General features: G+C 43.2%; 1 protein-coding gene across 1 annotated transcript in view; it reads right to left on the bottom strand.

Moving 5' to 3' along the window:
* Positions 1-5,127: 5,127 nt before the first annotated feature.
* The window catches only part of FBXO36 (F-box protein 36), an 89,635-nt gene continuing 69,507 nt past the window's right edge, over positions 5,128-25,255 (bottom strand). Inside the window, exons 3-4 of the mRNA XM_025404002.1 lie at positions 21,621-21,793; positions 5,128-7,526 (exon numbers count right to left, since the gene is read on the bottom strand). Of these exons, the coding sequence (XP_025259787.1) occupies positions 7,338-7,526; positions 21,621-21,793 (362 nt within the window). The 3' untranslated portion in view covers positions 5,128-7,337. The remainder of the gene's footprint in view (positions 7,527-21,620; positions 21,794-25,255) is intronic.

The raw sequence follows: 25,255 nt of genomic DNA, 5'->3' as shown, positions 1-25,255 counted from the left end.
CTACCACGCCTGTCTAATTTTGTGTTTTCAGTAGAGACAGGGTTTCTCCTTGTTGAAGCTGGTCTTGAACTCCTGACCTCAGGTGATCTGCCCGCCTCGGCCTCTCAAAGTGTTGGGATTACAGGCGTGAGCCACCATGCCTGGTTAACCTGCTGGCCATTTTTTTAAAAAAATTTACAGTTGAGACAGGGTCTTGCCATATTGCCCAGACTGGTCTCAAACTCCTGGGCTTACATGATCCTCCTGCCTTGGTCTCCCAAAGTGCTGGGATTATAGGCATAAGCCATGATGCCCAGCCACTGTTGGGCATTTTTACATCTTTTTTGGAGAAATGTCTGTTCAGAGCTTTTGCCCATTTATTAATGGTGTTATTCATTTTTCTGTTATTGAGTTGTAAGAGTCCTTTATACATTTTGGATATTAACTCCTTATCAGATATGTGGTTTGCAAATATTGTTTTCTAGTCTGTAAGTTGCCTTTTCATTTTGTTGATTGTTTCCTTTGCTCTGCAAAGGTGTTGTCGTTTGGCATCATCCCATTTATTTATTTTTGCTTTTGTAGCCTGGGCTTTTGGTATGATATTCAAAAAAATCATTGCCAAGGCCTATGTCAGGGACTGAGCCCAGAAGGAGGAGTTTTCTCATAGAAGTTTTTTGGTTTCAGGTCTTATATTTAGGTCTTTTATTCATTTTGAGTTGAGTTTTATGTATGGTGTAAGGTAAGGGTCAGATTTCATTCTTTTGCAGTGGCAATCTAGTTTTCCCGGCACCATTTATTGGAGACATTATCCTATCCTCATTTTGTCCTCTTGGTGCCCTTGTTGAGAATTAATTGACCCTATGTGTTTGGACTTATTTCTGGGCTTTCAATTTTGTTCCATTGGTCTATGTTTCCTTTTTTCTGCCAGTACTATAGTGTTTTGATTACTGTAGCTTTGTAATATAATTTTAAATCAGGAAGTGTGAGGCCTCAAACATTTTCTCTCAGTATTGCTTTGGCTATTCTAAGTATTTTGTGGTTCTATATGAATTTCAGGATTTTTTTCTTTATTATTTTATTTAGAGACCAGACTTTGCTCTGTTGCCCAGGCTGGAGTGCAGTGGCATGATCATAGCTCACTGCAACCTTGAACTGTTAGGCTCAAGCAATCCTCCTGCCTCAGCTTCCCTGGTAGGTGGGACCACAGACATGCACCACCACACCTGGCTAACTTTTAATTTTTTTTTTTTTTAAGAGACAGGTTCTTGCTGTACTACCCAGGCTTTTTTTTTCTATTTCTGTGAAGAATGTCCTTGGGAATTTTGATAGGAACTGTATTAAATCTGCATATTTCTTTAGGTAATACAGATATTTGAACAATATTAAATTTTCTCATCCATGAATATATGTATTTATTTGTGTCTTCTTTGATTTCCTTCATCATTGTTTTATAGTTTTCAGTGTATCAATCCTTCATGTCCTTGACTAAATTTATTCCCAGATATTTTAAGTTTGTTTTCTTTTTCTTTTTCTTTTTTCTTTCTTTTTTTTTTTTTTAAGACAGAGTCTTGCTCCGTTGCCCAGGCTGGAGTGCAGTGGTGCAATCTCGACTCACTGCAACCTCCACCTCCTGGGTTCAAGCAATTCTCCTGCCTCAGCCTCCCCAGTAGCTGGGATTACAGGCACCTGCCTCCACACCCAGCTAATTTTTTGTATTTTTAGCAGAGATGGGGTTTCACCATGTTGGCTGGGATGGTCTTGAACTCCCGACCTCAGGTGATCCACCCGCATCGGCCTCCCAAAGTGCTGAGAATACAGGCGTGAGCCACCACACCTGACCAGATATTTTAAGTTTGTGATGCTGTTGTAAATGTAAGTAGTTTCTTGATTTCTTTATCAGCTAGGTCACTATTTGTGTATAGATATGCTACTGATTTTTTTATATGTTGATTTTGTATCCTGCAACTTTACTGACTTCATTTATTAGTTGCAGTTTTTTGTGAAATCTTTGGGGTTTTCTATCTATGGAATCATGTCATCTGCGAATAGAGATAATTTTACTTTTTCCTTTTCAACTTGCATGTTTTTCTTTCTTTTTCTTGTCTGATTGCTGTTGCTAGCAAGCACTTCCAGTACTATGTGGAATGGAAGTGGTGAAAGTGGGCATCCCTGCCTTGTGCTGGATCTTAGTGGAAAAAGTTTTCAGTTTTTCCCTGTTGGTTATGTTGTTAGCTGTGAGGTCTTTATAAACTGCCTTTATTATTTTGAGGAACTTTCCTTCTATACATAAATTGTTAAGTTTTCATTAAGAAAGGATGCTTAACTTTGTCAAATGCTTTTTCTTTGTCAATTAAGATAATTATGTAGTCTCTCTTTCATTCTGTTAAGATAATGTATCACATTGATTGATTTGTGTATGTCAAACCTGCTTTGCATGCCAGAGATAAATCTCACTTTGTCTTGATGTACAATCTTTTTGTGTTGTTGAATTCAGTTTTCTAATATTTTATGAAGGATTTTCCCATCAATGTTCATCAGAGATGCTGGCCTGAAGTTTTCTTGTCTTGTGTTTTTGTCTGGTTTTGGTATCAAGATGATGCTGGCCTCATAAAATATGTTTGGAAGTATTCCCTCTAGCTCTATTGTTCGGAAGTGTTTAAGAAGTATTGGTAACAATTCTTCTTTGTATGTTTCTAGAAATCAACCATGAAAGCCATCTGGTCCTGAGATTTTCTTCACTGGAAGGTTTTTAATTACTTCTTCAATCTCTTCACTTGTTATTCTGTTCAAGGTTTCTATTTCTCATCAATTCAATCTTGGTAGGTTATACTTTTCCAGGAATTTATCCATTTCTTCCAGGTTATACAATTTGTTGGCATATAATCATTCATAATAGTCCATTATGATTCTTTTATTTCTGAGGCATCTGTTGGAATGGCTCCACTTTCATCTCTGATTTTATTTGAGTCTTCTTTTTTCCTTAGTTTAGCTAGGGGTTTGCTGATTTTGTTTATTTTTTCAAAGAACTAACTCTTGGTTTTACTGAGTTTTTCCTATGGTTTTTCTGTTCTCTATTTGATTTTTTCTGTTGGAATTTTTATTTCCTTCCTTCCGCTAACTTTGGATTTAGTTTGTTCTTCTACTAACTCATTGAGATGTAATGTTAGGCTATTTATTTAGGGTATTTCTTTATCCTTTTTTTTTTTTTGGAAACAGTCTTACTCTGTTGCCCAGCCTGGAAAGCAGGGGTGTGATCACAGCTCACTAGAGCTTTGACTTTCTGGGTTCAAGTGATCCTCTCACCTCAGCCTCCCAAGTAGCTGGGACCACAGGCATGTGCCACCATGCTGGGCTAATATTTTTATTTGTTGTAGAGACAGGGTCTCCTTATGTTGCCCAGGCTAGTCTTGAACTCCTGGGCTCAAAGGATTCTCCCGTTTCAGCCTCCCAAAGTGCTGTAATTAGAGGAATGAGCCACTGCACCTGGCCTGGGGTCTCTCTTCTTTTTTAATATAGGCATTTGTTGCTATAAACTTCCCTCTTAGATTGCTTTTGCTGCATCCCATAGGTTTTGATATTGTGTTTCCATTGTCATTTGTTTCAATATGTTTTTTATCACTTGATGTTTTTAACATAACATCAAAGACATCCATTTCAAGTTGAAACCAACTACTCACAATTGAAAAGCTTGGATACTCTCTCACAGTATATTAATACAAACTGAAGATAGAGGTCATTATACTAAAACTCAGAGCAAAAAACTGTGATGCAAATGTTTTTTTCGTAAGGTTGTTTTATATTATTCTTCAGCATCTCGGGAGCCAGTTTGGGGTAATAAATAAAGACTGATGACCATTATGTACACAAGCAGCTCACAAAACAATGACAAGTGGTACCTGATGCATTGTCCTTACCCCTGCTTGCAGTCCCTCCCCACATGATCATCTCAGCCTTAGTTCTGGGGCCTACTCAGTAAAAGAACACATTTTAGGCCGGGCACGGTGGCTCACGCCTGTAATCCCAGCACTTTGGGAGGCCGAGGTGGGTGGATCAGAGGTCAGGAGTTTGAGACCAGCCTGGCCAACATGGTGAAACTCCATCTCTATTAAAAATACAAAAATTAGCCCGGTGTGGTGGCGTGTGTCTGTAATCCCAGCTACTCGGGAGGCTGAGGCAGGAGACTAGCTTGAACCCAGGAAGCAGAGGTTGCAGTGAGCCGAGATTGCACCATTGCACTGTAGCCCGGGTGACAAGAGCCAGATTCTGTCTCCAAAAAGAAAGAAAGAAAACATTTTGGATTCTATATTGCTGAGGCTTAATGCATATACTATACGAACCTGTTTGGGAAAAAGGTAGTAGTAGAACTTGACGTTAAGTGAAATATGTTTATTATTTAGTTATAAATTAAGAATACATATTTTCTATTGTTAATACATTGCTCTTATAACACTAAATATATAAACAATCAGAAATTTTCAGTATGTATAATTACAATGGTAAATGAGAACAGAGTAGAAACACTTTTGATTGAAAAGATAAGAAAGAGCAAGATTATAAAATGCTGTAAGGCTGTGCACCATGGCTCACACCTGTCATTCCAGCACTTTGGGAGGCTGAGGTGGGTAGGTCATCTGAGGTCAGGAGTTCGAGACCAGCCTGGCCAATATGGTGAAACCCTGTTTCTACTAAAAATACAAAAATTAGTGGGGGTTGGTGGCGGGCGCCTGTAATTCCAGCTACTAGGGAAACTGAGGCAGAAGAATCGCTTGAACCCAGGAGGTGGAGGGTTCCATGAACTGAGATTGAACCATTGCACTCCAGCCTGGGTGAAAAGAGTGGAACTCTGCCAAAAAAAAAAAAAAAAAAAAATTGTGTGGCATTTCACTCTGAAATATTAAGACATAAAGCAGATTTATCCATCCACATGAAAGCTGTTAATAGAAGCAGAAAGTCAAGACAATCGCTGCCTATTACCACGTTATGGGATCGTCACGTGGACATGGAAAATGAGATGGGGGAGAGAGGGACAAAGTGTTTCAACTGCTAAGGATGCTGGGGACACACAGGATGTTCACTTGATGATATTGTTTCTATTTTGGCAAAAACAATTATAATCAAGTAATAAGGCACTCAGATTATTAGGGCAAGTAAGTATTGAAATAATTTAATAGTCTGTATTATTTTAGATATTATTTAACAATAGTCAACATATTAATAGCTCTTATTTTTATTTACATTAGCATCTATTTTTATAACATTTTATATGTAATATTATTATATACTATATGTAAGTATATATTGTAAGTATAATATATATGTGTGTAGGTATATACATAGTGTTTTCAAATTGCCATATTTGTGTTCTTATTGATTCATGTTGAATCGACTATTATGCATGTCCATAAGCTTTCAGAATCTGTTGATAAAACACTACACATGAAGCTTTAATCATTTTGCACTGATGTTACAAATAAGTGACAGTTACATATTTATGAAGTTATGTTGACATACATAATTGTGGTCGTGTCTGCATCCTCACAATAAAACCTATGTTCTGTCACTGAAATTAGGCCATGAGTGAAGTCTGGGAGCTCAGGGAGAGCCCAGGCAGCCAGAGCTGTGCAGAGCACGTGCCCTCCTGCCCTGAGCTGCCTGCTGGTCACCTGTACCTGCCCTAGCAGACTCTCCTGAGTGGAGAATGAGGCCTGCCTGGGTCTCTTGACAAGTAAAGCTTTGCTCTGTTCTTGGACTAAATCCAGACATAACCACGTCAGGGTCCTCATCTGCCGGGAAGCAGATTGCACTGAATTTCACAGTCATGGAAAACTTGTGACTGTGTGTACTTCCAGCAATGAGAAGCAGAGAGGGCTAGGTTGAGGGTCTCAAACTGGCACCGGGGAGCCCAATGACTGGGTTTTAAGGGTGTGTGAATGAAGATTAAAATCTTGTTTGATATTACATGGGTTTAGTTTTTTTTTTTTAATGTCACTAAGCCATGCTGTAGAGCCCTTCTGGAAGGACTTAGGTGAGACAAAGAGCCAGAGTCCACAACTTCTGCATCGTTCACGGGGCCCTGGTGCATCCTGGGCAGTTTCTCTGGCACCAGAGGTATGTGAGTTTTCCTAGGTAGGAAAGTGGAGGTTGCAGGAAAGAAGAATTTATAAGGCTATATTATAAGGTGATGTGGAAGTAGAAAGCTACTTCGCTCTGTAACCTAAAAGGAGTCATTAGATGATTTGCTGCTATGAGTTCATTTTCTAGGGGTATTTAATAATCATAAAAGTGCAGAGAGAAAAACATTTTTAAGTAATCCTTCCCAGTGAAGTGACCTTTCTTCCCTAGCACTGTATTCTTTTTACCCCTCTGCCATGTTAACAGCATGCAAACCATATTTACATTTTTACTTAGTTAACTCATAGCCTGTTTTCTTAAATATCCTTGTTAAAAGTGGTAGCTGTTCACATTCCTTTGGGGAAACGGCATTTTTCTAAGAAATGTTTATAGGTTTTGGCCAGACGTAGTGGCTCACGCCTGTAATCCCAGCACTTTGGAAGCCGGAGCGGGTGGATCACTTGAGGTCAGGAGTTCAAGACCAGCCTGGCCTACATGGCAAAACTCCACCTCTACTAAAAAGAAAATACAAAAAAAAAAAAAAAAAAGTTTCTAGGTTTATTTAACAATGTGAAGTAGTCCTGGGAAGTTGTACTTTGAGCAAGGTCCGCAAGCAGGATGCCTGCACTTCTCCAGTCATGCTCCAGCGCCAGGTCGGAAGCTGTCTACATGTGGGGGTGGAGCCTGGCATCCTGGGCCCCCAAGGACAGGGCCCTGAATATGGACTTAGCAGAACAAAGTTGGGAAGGCAGCTGCACCCACCCCGAGCGCCTCCTGTGCTACCTACCCTTCACGGTTCCTGGTGGGGACAGTCAGCCACCAGCTTCATGGCTGGACTCAGATGACACAACGCCAGGAAAAAATTCAAAAGCACCATTACCCTTTCCAATGCCTAGATAAAATAGATGTCTAATAAAAACCTACTAATAATCATTTATTGTTTGTTTATATACAATAGAAGCGTCTTTTCTAATGGGTGTAGTATAAGGACGATGATGGCCTATGGGACTCTCTGTCTTGCAGCCCTTGTCCTCGGGCCATGATTTGACTTCAGAATTATGGTGACTCTAGCAAGGCACTGGGGAGCCAGATTCTGCTGCATTTGTGTGCAAATCCTCTATGAGTTTCCAATGGCTCCATGCATCAACAAAACCTCTTAGTTCTTAAAAAAAGGAGATGGAAGAGATTTGGACACTGAAGAGAAACACAGCCGTGCCTCAGCTCCCTGCTGGTAGGAAAACGTGTGCCTAAGGTTGCTTTTCTCTCAGGTTTCCATATTTTTGTTTCCTCTTGCGGAGCTGCCGCTGGAGCTGGAGCTTGTTGGTGAAGAACAGCTGCCTCCAGCCCGTGTCCTCCGCTAGGGCCCTCACGTCAGGAGTGATGGTGTCGCAGGTCGACTGGACTATCTGTTCCCACAGTTTATCAGACATGCACAGCTGTGAGTGGGGAAAGTCAGAGGTGGGTTACAGCACATGTGTTAAGTAAAAGCCATTTACTCACTCAAACTCATTATGAAACTCCTGCTGCCTGTGGGACACTGGGAGAAACACTGCCTGTGCCAGACACAGGTCCTGCCTTGAGAAACCTCCTCTTTGAGGAAAAGAGCCAGACACAAATATCTCAGTGCACATATATCTGAAGGACATACCTTCTGCACACACTTAAACTTCCCAGTGATGGCAGTAGAAACAACATGCTCCTACCAACACCAGGCAACGCTCCCTCACGCAAGGGAAAATGTGTTTATTCTCCACCTTCACCCCCACCCCACTGCAGCCAAGTCCCATCAGTCACTGTCAACATCTGGGTGATGTTTGTTGCCTCTAGTTAATTCCAATTCATCTCTATTTATCTATGTATGTATTATTTATTTTTATTTTTGAGATGGAGTTTTGCCCTTGTTTCCCAGGCTGGAGTACAGTGGCGCAATCTCGGCTCACTGTAATCTCTGCCTCCCGGGTTCAAGAGATTCTCCTGCCTCAGCCTCCTGAATAGCTGGGATTACAGGCTTGCACCACCACACTGAGCTAATTTTGTATCTTTAGTGGAGACGGGGTTTCTCCATGTTGGTCAGGCTGGTCTTGAACTCCCAACCTCAGGTGATCCGCCTACCTCGGCATCCCAAAGTGTTGGGATTACAGGCATGAGACACTGCGCCCGGCCTTAGGCCTTATCTTTTTTTTTTTTTTTAATCTATTTTTTTTTTTTAGACAGAGTCTCACTGTTGACCAGGCTGGAGTGCAGTGGTGTGATCTCGGCTCACTGTAACCTCCGCCTACTGGGTTCAAGTGATTCTGCTGGCTCAATCTCCCAAGTAGCTGGTACTACAAGTGCACACCACCATGCCTGGCTAAACTTTGTATTTTTGATAGAGAGGGTTTCACCGTGTTGATCAGGCTGGTCTCGAACTCCTGACCTTGAAATCTGCCCGCCTCAGCCTCCCAAAGGGCTGGGATTACAGGCATGAGCCACCATGCCTGGCCAGAGTTGTATTTATAATTTGCTCCCTCTACCATCATTCCATCTTCTCTCTGTCTTTAGCTAGCACTTAGCATTATGCTAAGCACTCTATGTTTAGCATAATGGTTATGCTAAACAGCAACACTGAATCATATGGTATCTACGGACTCCAAAACTTTTTGATGTTAGACGGTCATTCATTATCTTATCTCCCCTTCCACAGTCCTTCAAGGTTTAGTCCTTCAACTCATCAAGATGCTACACCCGGTGATGTGATCCAAACCTTCTCCAATTCCTGCAAGGTGTGAGCACTTTTGGTCTTGAATGTAGAAGATGTTCTATTCTTCTGTTAGCTTTTGCCACTGCACACCATAAAAAAAGAATGAAACCATGTCCTTGCAGCAGTGTGGATGCTGCTGAAGTCTGTTATCCTAAGCAAAGTAACAGAAACAGGAAACCAAATATCGCATGTCCTTACTTGTAAGTGGGAGCTAAATCTTGGGTTCACACAAACAAAGGCATGATTGCTGTCCCCTCATAATGGAGCACCAGAACAGCCTCCCTGGCCCATACCCAGCTTCCCCGTACCCATCCTACCTCCTATCCCAAACAGCACCAGCCCTGGCCAGCCCTGTTGTGCTGTGCTCCCCTGTGTCCTGACTTCCTCCTGGTGAGGAAGATCCCTACCTCCTGACACCACTATATTCACTTCTGAACAGAAAGCGGTCACCACTCCTTCCTTCCATACTTCATGCTCTTCTAAAAGTACTTCAATAAGGGAAGAGAATGAATTAGAAATAGAAATGAATAGTACAATAAGGCATAATTGCTTAAGATCCTTTCTGCATAAACATCAAAGCAACAGCTATTATATTCACATAATGGTTATGCTAAACAGCAACACTGAATCATACGGTATCTACGGACCCCAAAACTTTTTGATGTTAGATGGGTCATTCATTATCTTATCTCCCCTTCCACAGTCCTTCAAGGTTTAGTTCCTCTACTCAGATTACAATCTATTCTAAATACAAACAAAGGAAAACTTTTTAAATGTCTTAATATGAAAAACAGATCATTTGACCCTCCTTCAAAAGGTCTGAACTCCAGCACCAATGTGGATTACTATCCCATTACTAGCACAGTACATTTCAGGATATTAATGTGTCTTGTAATAGAGATTATGGGAGAAAACTACAAGATTTGGGGGGAAAGGAAATAATTCTCAAAAGAGCTAAAATTTCCACTAGTATAACTTCATTTATGACTCATCAAAATTTTATACTGAAAATATTTACAGTTTTGTCTTATAAGTTGGTGCACAAAATATCCCCATCTATGACTCCCAAACCCTGACGATCTTTTGCTTAGTATAAGTTGCCAGGTTGCAAAACGGAAGGTTCTATAGTTCTTAGCTACTCTGATCCAAAGCCCAGCTAACCATGGATTTAGCTCCCCCTGGTGGTGGTGCATGAATTTTGCATACATAAATTGTCAAGTTGAAGAGAATCTTAGGGCTTATCTGCTTAAAACCTCTCCCTTTGCAAATAGGAAAACCAGGGCTGAGAGAAGAGAAGGGAGAAGGATGCTGTTCCAGGTTCATGCTGGGGAGTGGCTGAGCTAAGAACAGAACAGAACCCCTCTCTCCAGCCTCCTGCTGATTTAAACACAGCACACTGCCTGCGCACAGTGATGCTAGGAGATCCCCTCCCGCAAGCTTCCAGCCTTCTAGAGTCCCTTGAGACATTTGATCTGTACAACCTTAATATCGATTGGTCAAATTCTTGGGCCAGGTCCAGCACAGTGGCTCACTCATGCCTGTAATCCCAGCACTTTGCGAGGCTGAGGGGGGTGGATCACTTGAGGTCAGGAGTTTGAGACCAGCTAGGGCGATGTGGTGAAACCCTGTCTCTACTAAAAATACAAAAATTAGCCAGGGGTGGTGGCAGGCTCATGTAATCCCAGCACTTTAGGAGGCCGAAGCGGGTGGATTACTTGAGGTCGGGAATTCGAGACCAGCCTGGCCAACATGGTGAAACCCTGTCTCTACTAAAAATACAAAAATTAGCCAGGTATGGTGGTGTGCACCTGTAGTCCCAGCTACTTGGGAGGCTGAGGGAGAACTGTTTGAACCTGGGAGGTGGAGGTTGCAGTGAGCCAAGATTGCTCCACTGCACTCCAGTCTAGGCGACAGAGCAAGAGTCCATCTCAAAAAAAAAAAAAAAAAAGAAAAGAAAATTCTTGAACCAAACCCTTAGAATCAGCTTGCTGTAAACACAAGAAAACACATTAAGAGCACAAGTGCTGGTTCTACCTCAGATCTACCAAGCCAGATGCTCAGGGGATGGGCCTGGCATCTGTGTTTTCACCTGTGCCCCAGGGGCTTCACCTGCTTGGCCAGACATGGGGTTTATGATCATAGTGGGTTTGCAGACACAAGGGAAAAGTCTGTCTCTCCACAGCCAAAAAGTGACAGAGGAGGGGTTTTCTTCCTGAGTCGTTCTGGTGATTCCTGAGTCACAACCAGGATGAATGTGTTTATATGCCTGTCATGACCACCCCTTTCCCAGCCTGGGCCCCAGCCTTCTCATCTAGCTGCACTGGCAGTTTCTCCAGGCTTACTCTGCTGCAGTTTGGAGAAAATGGATAGCATCAAGGCCTGGTGCTATCAGGGGCAAGCCACTAGGCCCCCAGGCAGGTGCCCAGATGGCAGCACACCTTAGTGAACTTGCCTCAGTCCAGACTGGCCCCAGCCTGACAGGTGTGGAACTCTACCCTGAGAGGTGTGGAGCTCTACTTTCCAGTATACTGGTTGCTCATCCACGGCTCCAGGCTGCAGGCTCCAGGCCTTGGTCCACATGGAATCAGAGCAAAGGCAGACAGCTGGATGATCCTGATTGCTGGTGGCATTAAGTATAACTGGATACTTCTAACCTCAACGCTGGAATAGCACCATGGACTCCCCGGGCTGGGGCCCCTTTCACAGACTCCCCACACAGTCTGGCTCTTGCCATGTGTCTTTATGATTCTAAGGCAGATGTGATCCTGTGGAGTCAGGTCTGGCTGTGGGAGCCTTTCTGTCTTGTAGAGGTGACCCTGCACACCCTACTCTCAACAGGCTCCATGAAAACAACCCTTTGACCATGTGTCTGCAGATCTGCCCGCTACTCCCCAGCCTCTCCCACTTCATTTCCAGCCATATTCTTCCTTTGCTCTGCTCAAGAATGTAAGCTCCTCAAAGGCAGGAACACGTGCATCTCCCCAGAACCTACCACTGTGTCTGGCCCACAGCAGGGGCCCAGTACTTACGTACTGACTGCACACAGCCCTGAAGCCTATCCATTTATCACCCCGTCCAGCAGTCAGGTGCCTGAGGGAAACTCCCTGGCCATACGACTTCGACTTCGGGCGCATCAATTAGACTTGTTGATCTTTAGCTTCCTTATGAATAGGATGGCTGGGTGCGGTGGCTCACGCCTGTAATCCCAGCACTCTGGAAGGCCAAGGCAGACAGATCACCTGAGGTCAGAAGTTAGAGACCAGCCTGACCAACATGGCGAAACCCCGTCTCTACTAAAAATACAAAAATTAGCTGGGCATAGTGGCACGCACCTATAGTCTCAGCTACTCAGGAGGCTGAGGCAGGAGAATTGCTTGAACCCAGGAGGCGGAGGTTACAGTGAGCCGAGATTATGCCAGCCTAGGCAACAGAGCAAGACTCTATCTCAATAAATAATAATAATAAAGTAAAATAAAATAAAATAGAATAAGGATAATAAGAGCATCTACATCTTAAGATTTCTATGAGAACTAAGTAAAATAATATAATTAGAAAACTTAGTGGAATGCTAGACATACAGTAAGTACTCAATAAATGTTCTTATGGGCCGGGCATAGTGGCTCACGTCTGTAATCCTAGCACTTTGGGAGGCCAAGGTAGGCAGATCACTTGAGGTCAGGAGTTCAAGATCAGCCTGGCCAACATGGTGAAACCCCATCTCTACTAAAAATACAAAAATTAGCCAGGTATGGAGGAGGGCACCTGTAATACCAGCTACTCAGGAGGCTGAGGCAGGAGAATCATTAGAATCTGGGAGGCAGAGGCTGCAATGAACCAAGATCATGCCACTGCACTCTGACCTGAGTGACAGAGTGAGACTCTATCTCAAATAAATAAATAAATAAATAAATAAATAAATAAATAAATAAATAAATGTATGTATGTATGTATGTTATAGCCTGTGACCCAAGGTACACACTTATTTCCTTTTTTCCGTATGCAGAGAGGCCCATATTATAGTCCCAGTACACTACCTATATCATGCATATTTCAATATATTTCTTTGATTATTTTAAATAGTTACACTTATGCAACTTTTTTCTACAGATAAACATGCAATGCAAATTGTATATAAAGTATGGAGCATCATTTATAAATACAGAGGGGAAACAAAAAATCTGGTTAAATCAATTATCTACACTGTGTGTGGTGGCTCACACCTGAAATCCCAGCACTTTGGAAGGCCAAGGCAGGATTGCTTGAGCCCAAGAGTTCGAGACCTGCTAAGGCAAGATAGCAAGACACGGTCTCTACAAAACACACAAAAATTAGCTGGGTGTGGTGGTGTGCACCTGTAGTCCCAGCCATTTGAGAGGCCAAGGTAGGAGGATCGCTTGAGCCCAGGAGGTGAAGGCTGCAGTGAGCTGTGTTTGTGCCACTGCACTCCTGCCTGGATGACACAGCAAGATGACCCTGTCTTAGGAAATAAATAAATAAATAAATAATCTGTCCATACATTGATATCCTATGGCAATTTTTTAAATGGAGGAAGATTGATAGGTACTGATATTTTATTTTATTTTTGAGATAGAGTTCTACTCTCTTATTGCCAAGGCTGGAATGCAATGACTCAATCTCGGCTCACTGCAAACTCTGCCTCCCGGGTTCAAGTGATTCTCCTGCCTCAGTGATTCTCTCAAGTAGCTGGGATTACTGTCATGTGCCACCATGCCCAGCTAATTTTGTATTTTTAGTAGAGATGAGGTTTCACCATGTTGGTCAGGCTGGTCTCAAACTCCTCACCTCAAGTGATCCACCTGCCTCAGCCTCCTGAAGTGCTGGGATTATAGGTGTGAGCCACCATGCCTGGCTGGTACTGATATTTTAAAAGTGTCTAAAATATGTTGTGAAGTAGGAAAAAAACAGATGAAGAACAATATAAAATATGTTACCATGCTTTTTAGAAGGGTGTGTGTACCAGTATATGTACTCGCACATGCTACACACATATGCTTCTACATGTGTAGAATATCTCCGGAAGGACATACAGAACACGGTTAATATGGTTGCCACTAGAGATGAGAATCAGAGCAATGAGGGTCAGGACTGGGAGGGGCAAAAACTTTTTAGTTTATATACAAGGATACATAATTTTTAAACATTTCCAATCTGACCATTGCAATGGATGTCAACTTTCTTTTTCAAAAATATAAACAAAATTGATATGGAAGCATTCAGCCACTGTTTTCTGGGAGGTAACTCTGGGCTAGACACTCTGTTAAGGTGGGTATATGAAGTCAGGTAACACAATCCTTGCCCTTGAGCTCGGCAGGGAGACAAGTCAAGGGGGCGGGGCAAGCAAGGGGCATTTGGAAGGTCCAGGAGGTGGATGAGTCAGGAGGAGAATATTCCTGGAAAAGAAAGCAGTGTAAGCAAAGGCAAAAGACACAGTAGAACACAGCAGAGAGCTGCAAGGAGCTGACCTGGCTGGGGCAGAGGGTGGCAGGAGGCAGGGCGAGGGCCCCGTGGCTGTGCTGGCTAAGACCTTGGACCTCATTCTAAAAATGACAGGAGTCATTAAGGGCCAGTGAGCAGGATAATGGCATGCCCAGAGTGCAATGTAAAATGACTACCCTGAGCTCACATGGACAAGCAACCAATGAAGCAACGAAGGGGCTCCCAGGAGAAAACCCACCGGAGTCCTGGAAGCAGGGATGAGTCAAGAAGCAGAAGCCTTGGTTGGGCATGGGTGGCTCATGCCTGTAATCTCAGCACTTTGGGAGGCCAAGGCAGGCGATCACCTGAGGTCAAGAGTTCAAGACTAGCCTGGCCAACATGGCAAAACCCTGTCTCTACTAAAAATACTAAAAATTAGCTGGGTGCAGTGGCCCACGCTTGTAGTCCCAGCTACTTGGGAGGCTGAGGCAGGAGAATCACTTGAACCCTGGAGGTGGAGGTTGCAGTAAGCCGAGATCATGCCACTGTACTCCAGCCTGGGCAACACAGCAAGACTCCGTGTCAAAAAAAGAAGCAGAACGCCTGAAATAGGCCCTTTTGATACAACAAACACAAGGTTGGTGCAAACGAGCCAGAGATATTTTGCAGGCATGGACAAAGGGGAAAATGAAAGAGGAGCTGTAGGCTGACATTAGACCAACACCTGTCAGAGTTTTGGGTTATCCTAAGTGAATTTTTTAAAAAGCAGAACAAAATAAAATGATAATAAATAACCAAAATAAGGGTGCTGCTGACTTTCACATTTTGTCAAATGAGAACAATTTTTAAAATGATCAGGTATTATTGCCAGCACTTCATAAAAAAAGGAACTTTTTTTTTTTTTTAAGATGGAGTCTCGCTCCAGGCTGAAGTGCAGTGGCTCCATCTCGGCTCGCTGCAACCTCTGCCTCCCGGGTTCAAGCGATTCTCCTGCCTCGACCTCTTGAGTACCTGGGACTACAGGCACATGCCACCATGCCTGGCTAATTTTTTGTATTTTTAGTAGAGACAGGGTTTCACCACATTGGCCAGGATGGTCTCGATCTCCTGACCTCGTGATCCACCCGCCTCAGCCTCCCAAAGGCGTGAGCCACCGTGCCTGGCCAAGAAGGAACATTTTAACCCTCCCCAAAATACGAAAGACCTAACATCCACTGAAAGATGGTCATTTAAATGAAACAAGTTTAGCTTTATCAAAAACTTGATACCATCCTTATTAGCCTCGTTTCATCATGGATTATGAAGTCACGGATGCTGCTGGTTTGCATGAACTGCTATGTAAACCATTTTTGAAGAAGAGAGATTGGATAAGGATAAAGAGTTTCTGTTTTTTGAAGGATGAAACTGATTTGAGCCGGGCGCGGTGGCTCAAGCCTGTAATCCCAACACTTTGGGAGGCCCAGACGGGCGGATCACGAGGTCAGGAGATCGAGACTATCCTGGCTAACACGGTGAAACCCCGTCTCTACTAAAAAATACAAAAAACTAGCCGGGCGCGGTGGCGGGCGCCTGTAGTCCCAGCTACTCGGGAGGCTGAGGCAGGAGAATGGCGGGAACCCGGGAGGCGGAGCTTGCAGTGAGCCGAGATCCGGCCACTGCACTCCAGCCTGGGTGGCAGAGGGAGACTCCGTCTCAAAAAAAAAAAAAAAAGAAAGAAACTGATTTGAGAAAAATAATTAATGCTGGGCAAGGTGGCTCACGCTTGTAATCCCAACACTTTGGGAGCTGAAGCGGGAGGATTGCTTGAGCCCCAGAGTTCAAGACCAACCTGCACAACATGGTGAAACCCCGTCTGTACAAAAAATACAAAAATTAGCTGGGTGTGGTGGCGCGGGCCTGTAGTCCCAGCTACCCATGAGGCTGAGGTGGAAGGATCACTCGAGCCCAGGGGATGGAGGTTGCAGTGAGCCATAATCATGCCATTGCACTCCAGCCTGTGAACAAAGCAACACCCTGTCTCAAAAAGGAAAAAAAAAAAAATTAATGTACGGTGGGGAAAGAAAAAGAGAAAGATTTAATTACTAAATGCAGTGCAGTAAGCTAGGTTGGACATAAAACAGCAAAAGGACATTATTGAAAAAACCAACGAAATTCAAATAACATCTGTATTTTAGTTAATAGTATTGTACCAATATTAATTGCCTAGTTTTTACAAATTTACCATGGTTATGTAAGATGTCAACACGGGGGAAACTGGGTAATTGAAAGTTAAAAATAAAACAACAACAGGCCAAGCAGTGGCTCACGCCTGTAATCCCAGCAGTTTGGGAAACTGAGGCAGGCTGATCACTTGAGGTCAGGAGTTCAAGACCAGCCTGGCCAATGTGGTGAAACCCTGTGTCTACCAAAAATACAAAAAATAAATAAATAAAACAAAACAAAATAAAATAAAATAAAATAAAATAAACCAGGTGTGGTGGCTTGCACTTGTAATTCCAGCTACTCAGGAGGCTGAGGCATGAGAATCACTTGAACCCGGGAGGCAGAGATTGCAGTTAACAAAGATCAGGCCACTGCACCCCAGCCTGGGTGATGCAGTGAGACTTTGTCTCTTAAAAAAACAATAGTAACAACAATAACAAACAGAAGAGAAAGGAAATAAGTGAAATTCCCAGAAGTAGGCCCTAGAACCAGGTGTTAGGTAGCACTGAACTTGAACAGGAGAGGAGCACCTCCCTCCCTGAGGTAAGAGGAAGGAGTTGGACTGGACACAATTAATTTGGTAATAAACTTCTCCCTCAGAATTTGAAAAGGAAGCCTTTTTTTCATTAATAAAGTAGTTAAATGAAAATGACTTACAAGGCCGGGCACGGTGGCTCATGCCTTTAATCCCAGCACTTTGGGAGGTCACGGCAGGTGAATCACCTGAGGTCAGGAGTCCAAAACCAGCCTGGCCAACACAGCAAAAATTTAGTATTTTTGTCTACTAAAAATACAAAAATTAGCTGGGCATGGTGGTGGGCGCTTGTAATCCCAGCTACTCAGGAGGCTGAGACAGGAGAGTTGCTTCAACCCAGGATGCAGAGGTTGCAGTGAGCCGAGATAGTGCCATTGCACTCCAGCCTGGGCAACAGAGTGAGACTCTGTTTCAAAAAAAAAAAAAAGAAAAAGAAAATAACTTATAAATGCAGTGTGTAATAGGTAAATGGAACACAGATAAAACTTAGACTGACAACAGAAATAAGTGGTTTTCCTTCTTTCCCTGTGTGCAAATAAGAAAAAAAAAAGTGGTTGGTCAGGTGCAGTGGCTCACGCCTGTAATCCCAGCACTTTGGGAGGCTGAGGTAGGCAGATTACTTGAGGTCAGGAGTTCAAGACCAGCCTGGCCAATATGGTGAAACCCAGTCTCTACTAAAAATGCAAAAATTAGCCAGGCATGGTGGCAAGCACCTGTAGTCCCACCCAGCTACTCAGGAGGCTGAGGCAGTAGAATCCCTTGAACCCAGGAGGTGGAGGTTGCAGTGAGTCGAGATCTCGCCACTGAACTCCAGCCTGGGTAACAGAGAGAGACTCTGACTCAAACAAAACAAAACAAAAGTGATTAATGTTATGTGGGGAGAATAAAAGCAGCAGCCCTGAGTCATGCCCCATCTTCTAATAATTCTGTTCTGTAAAGATGCTCAGGGCTGAAATCAGCAACTTAGAGAAGCCCTACTTCAGAGCACTGGCTACATTAAGGAGAATGTTTTCAAGACTGCACTGAAATAATAGCAGGACACTGAGAGTGAAAGTAATAGTGGAAGTGAGTAAAACTTGGAGAGAAGGCAGCCGCTCAGCGTGAGGAATAAATACCAGAAGTCACTCACTTGCTGCTGTTTCCCATCAAACCCTCCCTACTTGCAGGAGCAGAAATTTACTGAAAGTAACTAGAAGAATTTGATAGAAAATCAAATCCAGGCCCTGGCAACAGGGAAGAAACTTTTACTAGATCCCCACTAGTATATTATATTTACGTAGAATTCTCTTTTCATTTAAAGTATGAATAATCAGCTTCTTCTTCTTCTTCTTCTTTTTCTTGACAGTCTCACTCTGTTGCCCAGGCTGCAGTACAGTGGTGTGATCTTGGCTCACTGCAACCTCTGCATCCTGGGTTCAAGCAGCTCTCCTGCCTCAGCCTCCCAAGTACCTGGGATTACAGGCCTGCGCCACCATACCCAGCTAATTTTCGTATTTTTAGTTGAGATGTGGTTTCCCCATGTTGGCAAGGCTGGTCTCGAACTCCTGACCTCAGGTGATCCACCCACCTCGGCCTCCCAAAGTGCTGGGATTACAGGCGTGAGCCACTGTGCCCAGCCCTAATAATCAGCTTCTTATCAGTACCAAGCACAACATTTCAACTTTAGGATACTTATTTAATGACAAAAATATATACGATAGTACTTGTTTTCAGCTTTCCATTTTTAGGGAGGAAAATCAAGTAAAAAATATATTTTGGGGGGCTAAATAATGAGAACTTATGAATACAAAGAAGGAAACAACAGATACTGGTGCCTACTTGAGGGTGCAGGGTGGGAGGAAGCGAGGAGCAGAAAAGATAACTATAGGGAACTGGGTTTAATAATTAACCTGGGTGATTAAATAATCTGTACAAAAAACCCCTGTGACATGAGTTTACCTATGTAACAAACCTTCACACATATGCCCGAACCCAAAATAAAAGTTAAAAAACATATATATGTGTATATATATGTGTATATATATGTGTGTATATATGTGTGTATATGTGTGTATATGTGCATATATCCACATGTGTATGTGTATATACACACACACACACACACACACATATTTAATGTTTAAAAGAGAGGTGGGATTTCATTGTGTTGCCCAGGTTGCTCTTGAACTCCTGTAGTCCCACTTACTCTGGAGGCTGAATAGGAGGATCACTTGAGCCCAGGAGGTTGAGGTTACAGTGAGTTGTGTTCACACCACTGCACCCCAGCCTGGGCAACAGAGCAAAACCCTGCCTCAAAAAAAATAATTTTAAGTAATTTCTTTTGAGACAGTCTCAAAATGTATACATGTATACATATATATGTGTATATATACACACACACACTCAAAAGGAATATATTATATCACTTAAGGCCAGGCGCAGTGGCTCACACCTGTAATCCCAGCACTTTTGGGAGGCCGAGGTGGGTGGATCACCTGAGATCAGGAGTTTGAGATCAGCCTGGCCAACATGGGGAAACCCCGTATCTACTAAAAATATAAAAATTAGCTAGGCATGATGGTGGGCACCTGTAATCCCACTTACTTGGGAAGCTGAGGCACAAGAATCACTTGAACCCAAGAGGTGGAGGTTGCAGTGAGTTGAGATCATGCCATTGCACTCTGGCCTGGGCAATAGAGCAAGATTTTGTCTTAAAAAAAAAAATAATATATATATATATATATATATATATATATATAACTTAAAAAAAAATTTTTTTTTTGAGACGTGGTTGTTTTGCTCTGTTGCCCAGGCTGGGATGCAGTGGTGTGAACACAACTCACTGTAACCTCAACTTCCTGGGCTCAAGTGATCCTCCTATTCAGCCTCCAGAGTAACTGGGACCACAGGGGCGTGCCATGACACTCAGCTAATTTTTTTTTTTTTTGAGACAGAGTTTCGCTCTTGTTGCCCAGGCTGGAGTGCAATGGCGCAATCTTGGCTCACTGCAACCTCCACCTCCCAGGTTCAAGCGATTCTCCTGCCTCAGCCTCCCTAGTAACTGGGATTGCAGGCATGTGCCACCACACCTGGCTAATTTTGTATTTTTAGTAGAGACGGGGTTTCTCCATGCTGGTCAGGCTGTTCTCAAACTCCCGACCTCAGGTGATCCACCCACCTCGGCCTCCCAAAGTGCTGGGATTACAGGCATGAGTCACTGTGTCCGGCCATAATACTCAGCTAATTTTAAAAAAATGTATTGTAGAGATGGAATCTCCCTACACTGCCCAAGTTGATCTCAAATTCCTAGGCTCAACCAATCCTCCCTCCTCAGCCTCCCAAAGTGCTGGAATTACAGGCATGAACCACTGTGCCTGAACTAAAATTGATTTTTAAAATCAAGACATTTTATTGCATTATTGGGAAAAAATGTTGGCTTTTTAGATAATAAGATTATGTTTTGAATCATCTTGGAAAATGTTGTATGTTCTTTTATAAATGGACATTGCTCCAATACATTACAGCTAAATACCGAGCTAGTCAGGCTTCCTCAGTTGCAAGCAACAGATTCCCATTCTGATTAACTTAAGCCAAAAAGAGATTTAATGGAAAATTAGTATGTGTGTGACTGTGGGGTAGGGTTAGGGGGTCTAGAATTGAAGGAACAGCTGAAGGGGTAGGGACCAAGGCATCTTCCAGGATCCAGGGACTGCAACTGACAAAAGTCACACTGAAGCCTTGACACTGGCTGGCTGAAATCAGCACTAACTGTGCTTCCTGCTCTTGGGTTATTCTGCTGAGGATGTGAAGCAGTGAGACAGTACATCTCGTCAGCTTCGGGCAAGGAAGAAAACAGGGCACTGCAATGGACAGCCCACCAAAACACATACTAGGAGACAGGCAACGCAGCAAAGGCTATTACTAGAAGAAATGGAAACGGATGTCAGGTAGTCCTCCTTGCCCTATTCTCTCTCCTTTTTTTTTTTTTTTTGAGACAGAGTCTCACTCTGTTGCCCAGGCTGGAATGCAGTGGCATGATCTCTGCTCACTTCAACCTCCACCTCCCAGGTTCAAGCGATCCTCAGCCTCCCGAGCAGCAGGGATTACAGGCGCCCACCCCCATGCCCGGCTAATTTTTGTATTTTTAGTAGAGATGGGGTTTCACCATGTTGGCCACGCTGGTCTCAAACTCCTGACCTCAGGTGATCCACCCACCTCGGCCTCCCAAAGTGCCCTATTCTCTTATGCCACCATGCTTCTGCTTGGTTTTTCCCTGCCTTGGAATGCCCCCTAACCCAGATCACCTGTCTTCACCAATTTCACCCTCAAAAGCCAGATAAAGTAACCTGCTTCTGCGAAGCCAGGCAGAGAAAATCACTTTGCACCATCTTTGTACCTTGCATACACATCCCTTGTTGAACTGATCACGCTGGATTGTAATTATTTGCATGCACCTGAATCTCTACTATAACACTGTAAGTTCTTTGAGGAGAGAAATGTCTTTTCATCTCTGCTGCTTGTGCACCTAAGACAGTGTCCATCACAAAGTTAGTACTCAACAAAGGATTGCTATGTTAAAAAATCTTTTTAGAAAGCACATGGAAAATTCTATATAGACATAAAATAATGGACCGTTACCTTCGCAAATCTGTGTGATGTTTGGGAAAGTCTGGCAATATCTTCAAGATCCAGATAAGAAATGATATTCAGGAGCAAATTGTCTGAGAGCCGTTCAAGGAAGTCAAATTTACCTTTGCACAAATTGATGACATAGTTTAATATTCTTGTACCAAATATTAAGGCAGTTTGACCTGTAATTCAAAGAAGCCAACAAACTAAAATGGTTATCATGTATAGTCACATAAGAGCTGTAACAACCATCAGTGGAATACAAGCTTCAGGGCATTTTTCCCCTGGGAGTGATGTTAGGTGAGGCTGGGTCTTTCCTACTTTCACCGAGCTGCCTTTGGGACTAACCGAATGCATTTTTGAGGCATCTGTTTCCAATTGCTGTTCCTGCCCTGAGACCAGAAACTTTTAGGGACACTCACTGCTTAACACAGTGATTTCTGCATCCCCTTGATCTCATCAGCACCAGACTCCCGTCTATACCACTAACCTAACTGGTCTCGGCATTACCATTGTACTCAACGGCCCCTCCAAGCAGGCAGCTATGTGGAGGAAAAAGATGCTGGTCCACGTGGCTTTTCTGCTAGCCCTGCTACTCTCCATTGGTCTAAAACACATTGTCTCCTAATTTTAGTTGACTTTTGATCTCTTATTTCACAAAATTTTTATTTATTTATTTATTTATTTTTAGATGGGGTCGCCCAGGCCGGAGTGCAGTGGTACAATCGCGGCTCACTGCAGCCTTGACCTCCCAGGCTCAAGCAATCCTCCCATTTCAGCCTCCCGAGTAGCTGGGACTACTGGTGTGTGCCCCCATGCCTGGCTATTTTTTTAAATTTGTTTTTAGAGATGGAGTCTTATTATGTTGCCCAGGCTGGTCTAGAACTCCTGGGCTCAAGCAATCCTCCCACCTCTGCCTCCCAAAGTGTTGAGACTCCAGGCAGGAGACACCATGCCCAGCCTGTTATTTTTATACATTGTGTCTACACCAAACTTTCTTCCTTCTTCTTTACCATCTCCTTTCATCCCTATCTTCATTTGATAGGAAAAAAAAAATAGAAAGAGGGCTGGGGGTGGAGGCTCACCCCTATAATCCCAGCACTTTGGGCGGCCGAGGCAGGCGGATCACCTGAGGTCGGCAGTTTGAGACCAGCCTGACCAACAAGGAGAAACCCTGTCTCTAATAAAAATACAAAATTACCCGGGCGTGGTGGCACATGCCTGTAATCCCAGCTACTCGAGAAGCTGAGGCAGGAGAATTGCTTGAACCCGGGAGGCTGAGGCTGCAGTGAGCTGAGATCACACCATTGCGCTTGGGCCTGGGCAACAAGAGTGACACTCTGTCAGAAAGAAAGAAAGAAAAGGAAGGAAGGAAGGAAGGAAGGAAAGAAAGAAGCAAAGAGAAAAACATGAATATTTCATAAAAATTATTATGCTAATTTTTTTGTAGAGACAGGGTCTCACTATGTTGCTCAGGCTGGATGCTTCATAGTACTTTAACTTTTGCCTAATATTTTTTGTACCTGTTCACTTACTTCCAAATTGGGAAAGAGTTCATAAAGAATCAACCAATCAATGGTCTGTCTAACTATGTTTGATGTAGGAAAAAAGGATTTCCCCCCAGCTCTCTGAATAAACAAGAAATGAAAACTTGTTTGGAAGGATAGATGTTTCAATGTAAACAGTGATTAAATGCGGTGACTTTTATTTTCTTCCTTTTGCCTATCTGTATGTTCTGCCCCAGCCTTCTGAGTAGCTGGGATGACAGTCACGCACCACCACACCCAGCTAATTTTTGTATTTTTAGTAGAGACGGGGTTTCACCATGTTGGCCAGGCTGGTCTCAAACTCCTGACCTGGTGATCCACCCGCCTCGGCCTCCCAAAGTGCTGGGATTACAGGCATTAGCCACCATGCCCGGCCAAGACTACCTCCTTTTAAGAGGGAGGAAAACAGGGTGATGGTGGGCATGTATTTAGATCATAGGGGCCCCAAAGCTGGGGCTTTGTCAGTTTCTCTTCTCTCCTTCAGACTCTGAAAGCTCCACTATGGCGTCTTTCCAGAAATGGCTCTCAGAAGAGAAACAGTGCACTCTCTTAGACTCAGTGTCCAATATTTGGTGACCACCCTCCCTATTCAACGTGAACTATTCCTTCTGGAGCAAGTAGGACGGAGCTGTCAAGGGCACCAGGCTCCCTGCAGAAGCAGGTGGAACTGTGATCCTAGAAGTTGGGCTCTCTGGTTTCACAAGGGATGTAAGGTGTGGGCTGTGTTTATGTAAAAGCCAGCTTAGAAGAGTAGCTATATAAGATTTATCTCCCAAGCTGGTTAACCTACATTAAGGCATTAATGTAGAAATAGAAAATAGAGGCATTACAGATTTAAGTGGCTTCTGAATTCCAAGTGCTTCCCATTCAAAGCCCCTCTAAAGCACAAAGGCCTTCTTTGGGGGGTGAGGAATAGCCCTTTCAAAAACTCAGCATCGAAGAGTAGGTATTGTGAAGAACCTCTGCCCACCAGCAGAGTAAGAAGAAAAAGCAGTGCTTATTTAAAGCCCTTGACATAATTGAAGATAATTTTTGAGTACTTTAAAATGACAAGAAAACATGTTCAAAGCATGCTCAAATATGCTTTAGAAAGTTTCCACCAACAAAGTATTTAAAATGTAAAAGTTTTAGGACATGTACAGCTAGGTATGAAATGTGATGGTTTGAAAGTGTGAGGTGGTCAGAGTATTTTGAAAAAAATACTCTTGCTTTTTTGGTATTTTTAAAATGTAACTGACATATATTTCGTTTGAAACTAAAAAAATGTATATTAAAACAAACTCCATTTTGAAACATAAAATCACTATCCGCATGTTGGATTATGTGGCAGACAGTCTCCAAGACAGTTCCAGTGACTCTCTTTTCCTAAACTTACGCCCCTGTGTGTTTCCATCCCAGCCTGAATAGGGCTGCCCTGTTAACAAAGAGGATATTGCAGAAATGATATCCAAAGGGGAGGTAAAGGCTTCTGCTCTGCTCTTGGATCACTCACTCTGGGAGAAGCCAACGGCCATGTCCTGAAAAGTTCTTTTGAAGTCTCACAGTGGCTGCCCTTAGAGACAACAAATGACCAGTGTTTCCCATTCAGATCTTAGTTAATCTCCTTAGGATTGGGAGGGTCTGGAAGAAAAAGACCTAGCTATGTTAATAGAGATTCTTCACAGATACAAATTTTCCTCCACAAAGAACAGCTTCGCAGAACCATTTCAAAATACGGCAAATCAACGTGTTTTGGGGTAAAATATGTTGATTTTCTTCTTTGTCTCATAATGCTATGCCAGAGTCAGGTTGGAAAGTAAATTATGATATATAGGGTTAAATAAAACCCATCTGATGAGACTTTATGATTTGTAGGGCATGACTCCCCAGACCCCTTAGATAGGAATTTGTGCAAGATAAAAAATCAGAGTTTAGTCTTCACTTAGCAGCACTATGGAGAGGTCCATGAGACAAGAAATTGAAACCTCCTGCCAACAACCACCAGTGATTTGTCAGCCAGGTGTATAAGCCATCCTTGAATGCGATCCTCCAGCTCCAGTCAAGCCTTCAAATGACTGAGGTGCCATCTAACCCCGTGCAAGTCTCCCAATCAGAACC

Source organism: Theropithecus gelada, chromosome 12, assembly GCF_003255815.1.
Source record: "Theropithecus gelada isolate Dixy chromosome 12, Tgel_1.0, whole genome shotgun sequence".
In the NCBI taxonomy this organism is placed as follows: Eukaryota; Metazoa; Chordata; class Mammalia; order Primates; family Cercopithecidae; genus Theropithecus; species Theropithecus gelada.
The sequence above is the reverse complement of the archived record's forward strand: the minus strand, read 5'-3'. Positions and strand labels throughout refer to the sequence as shown.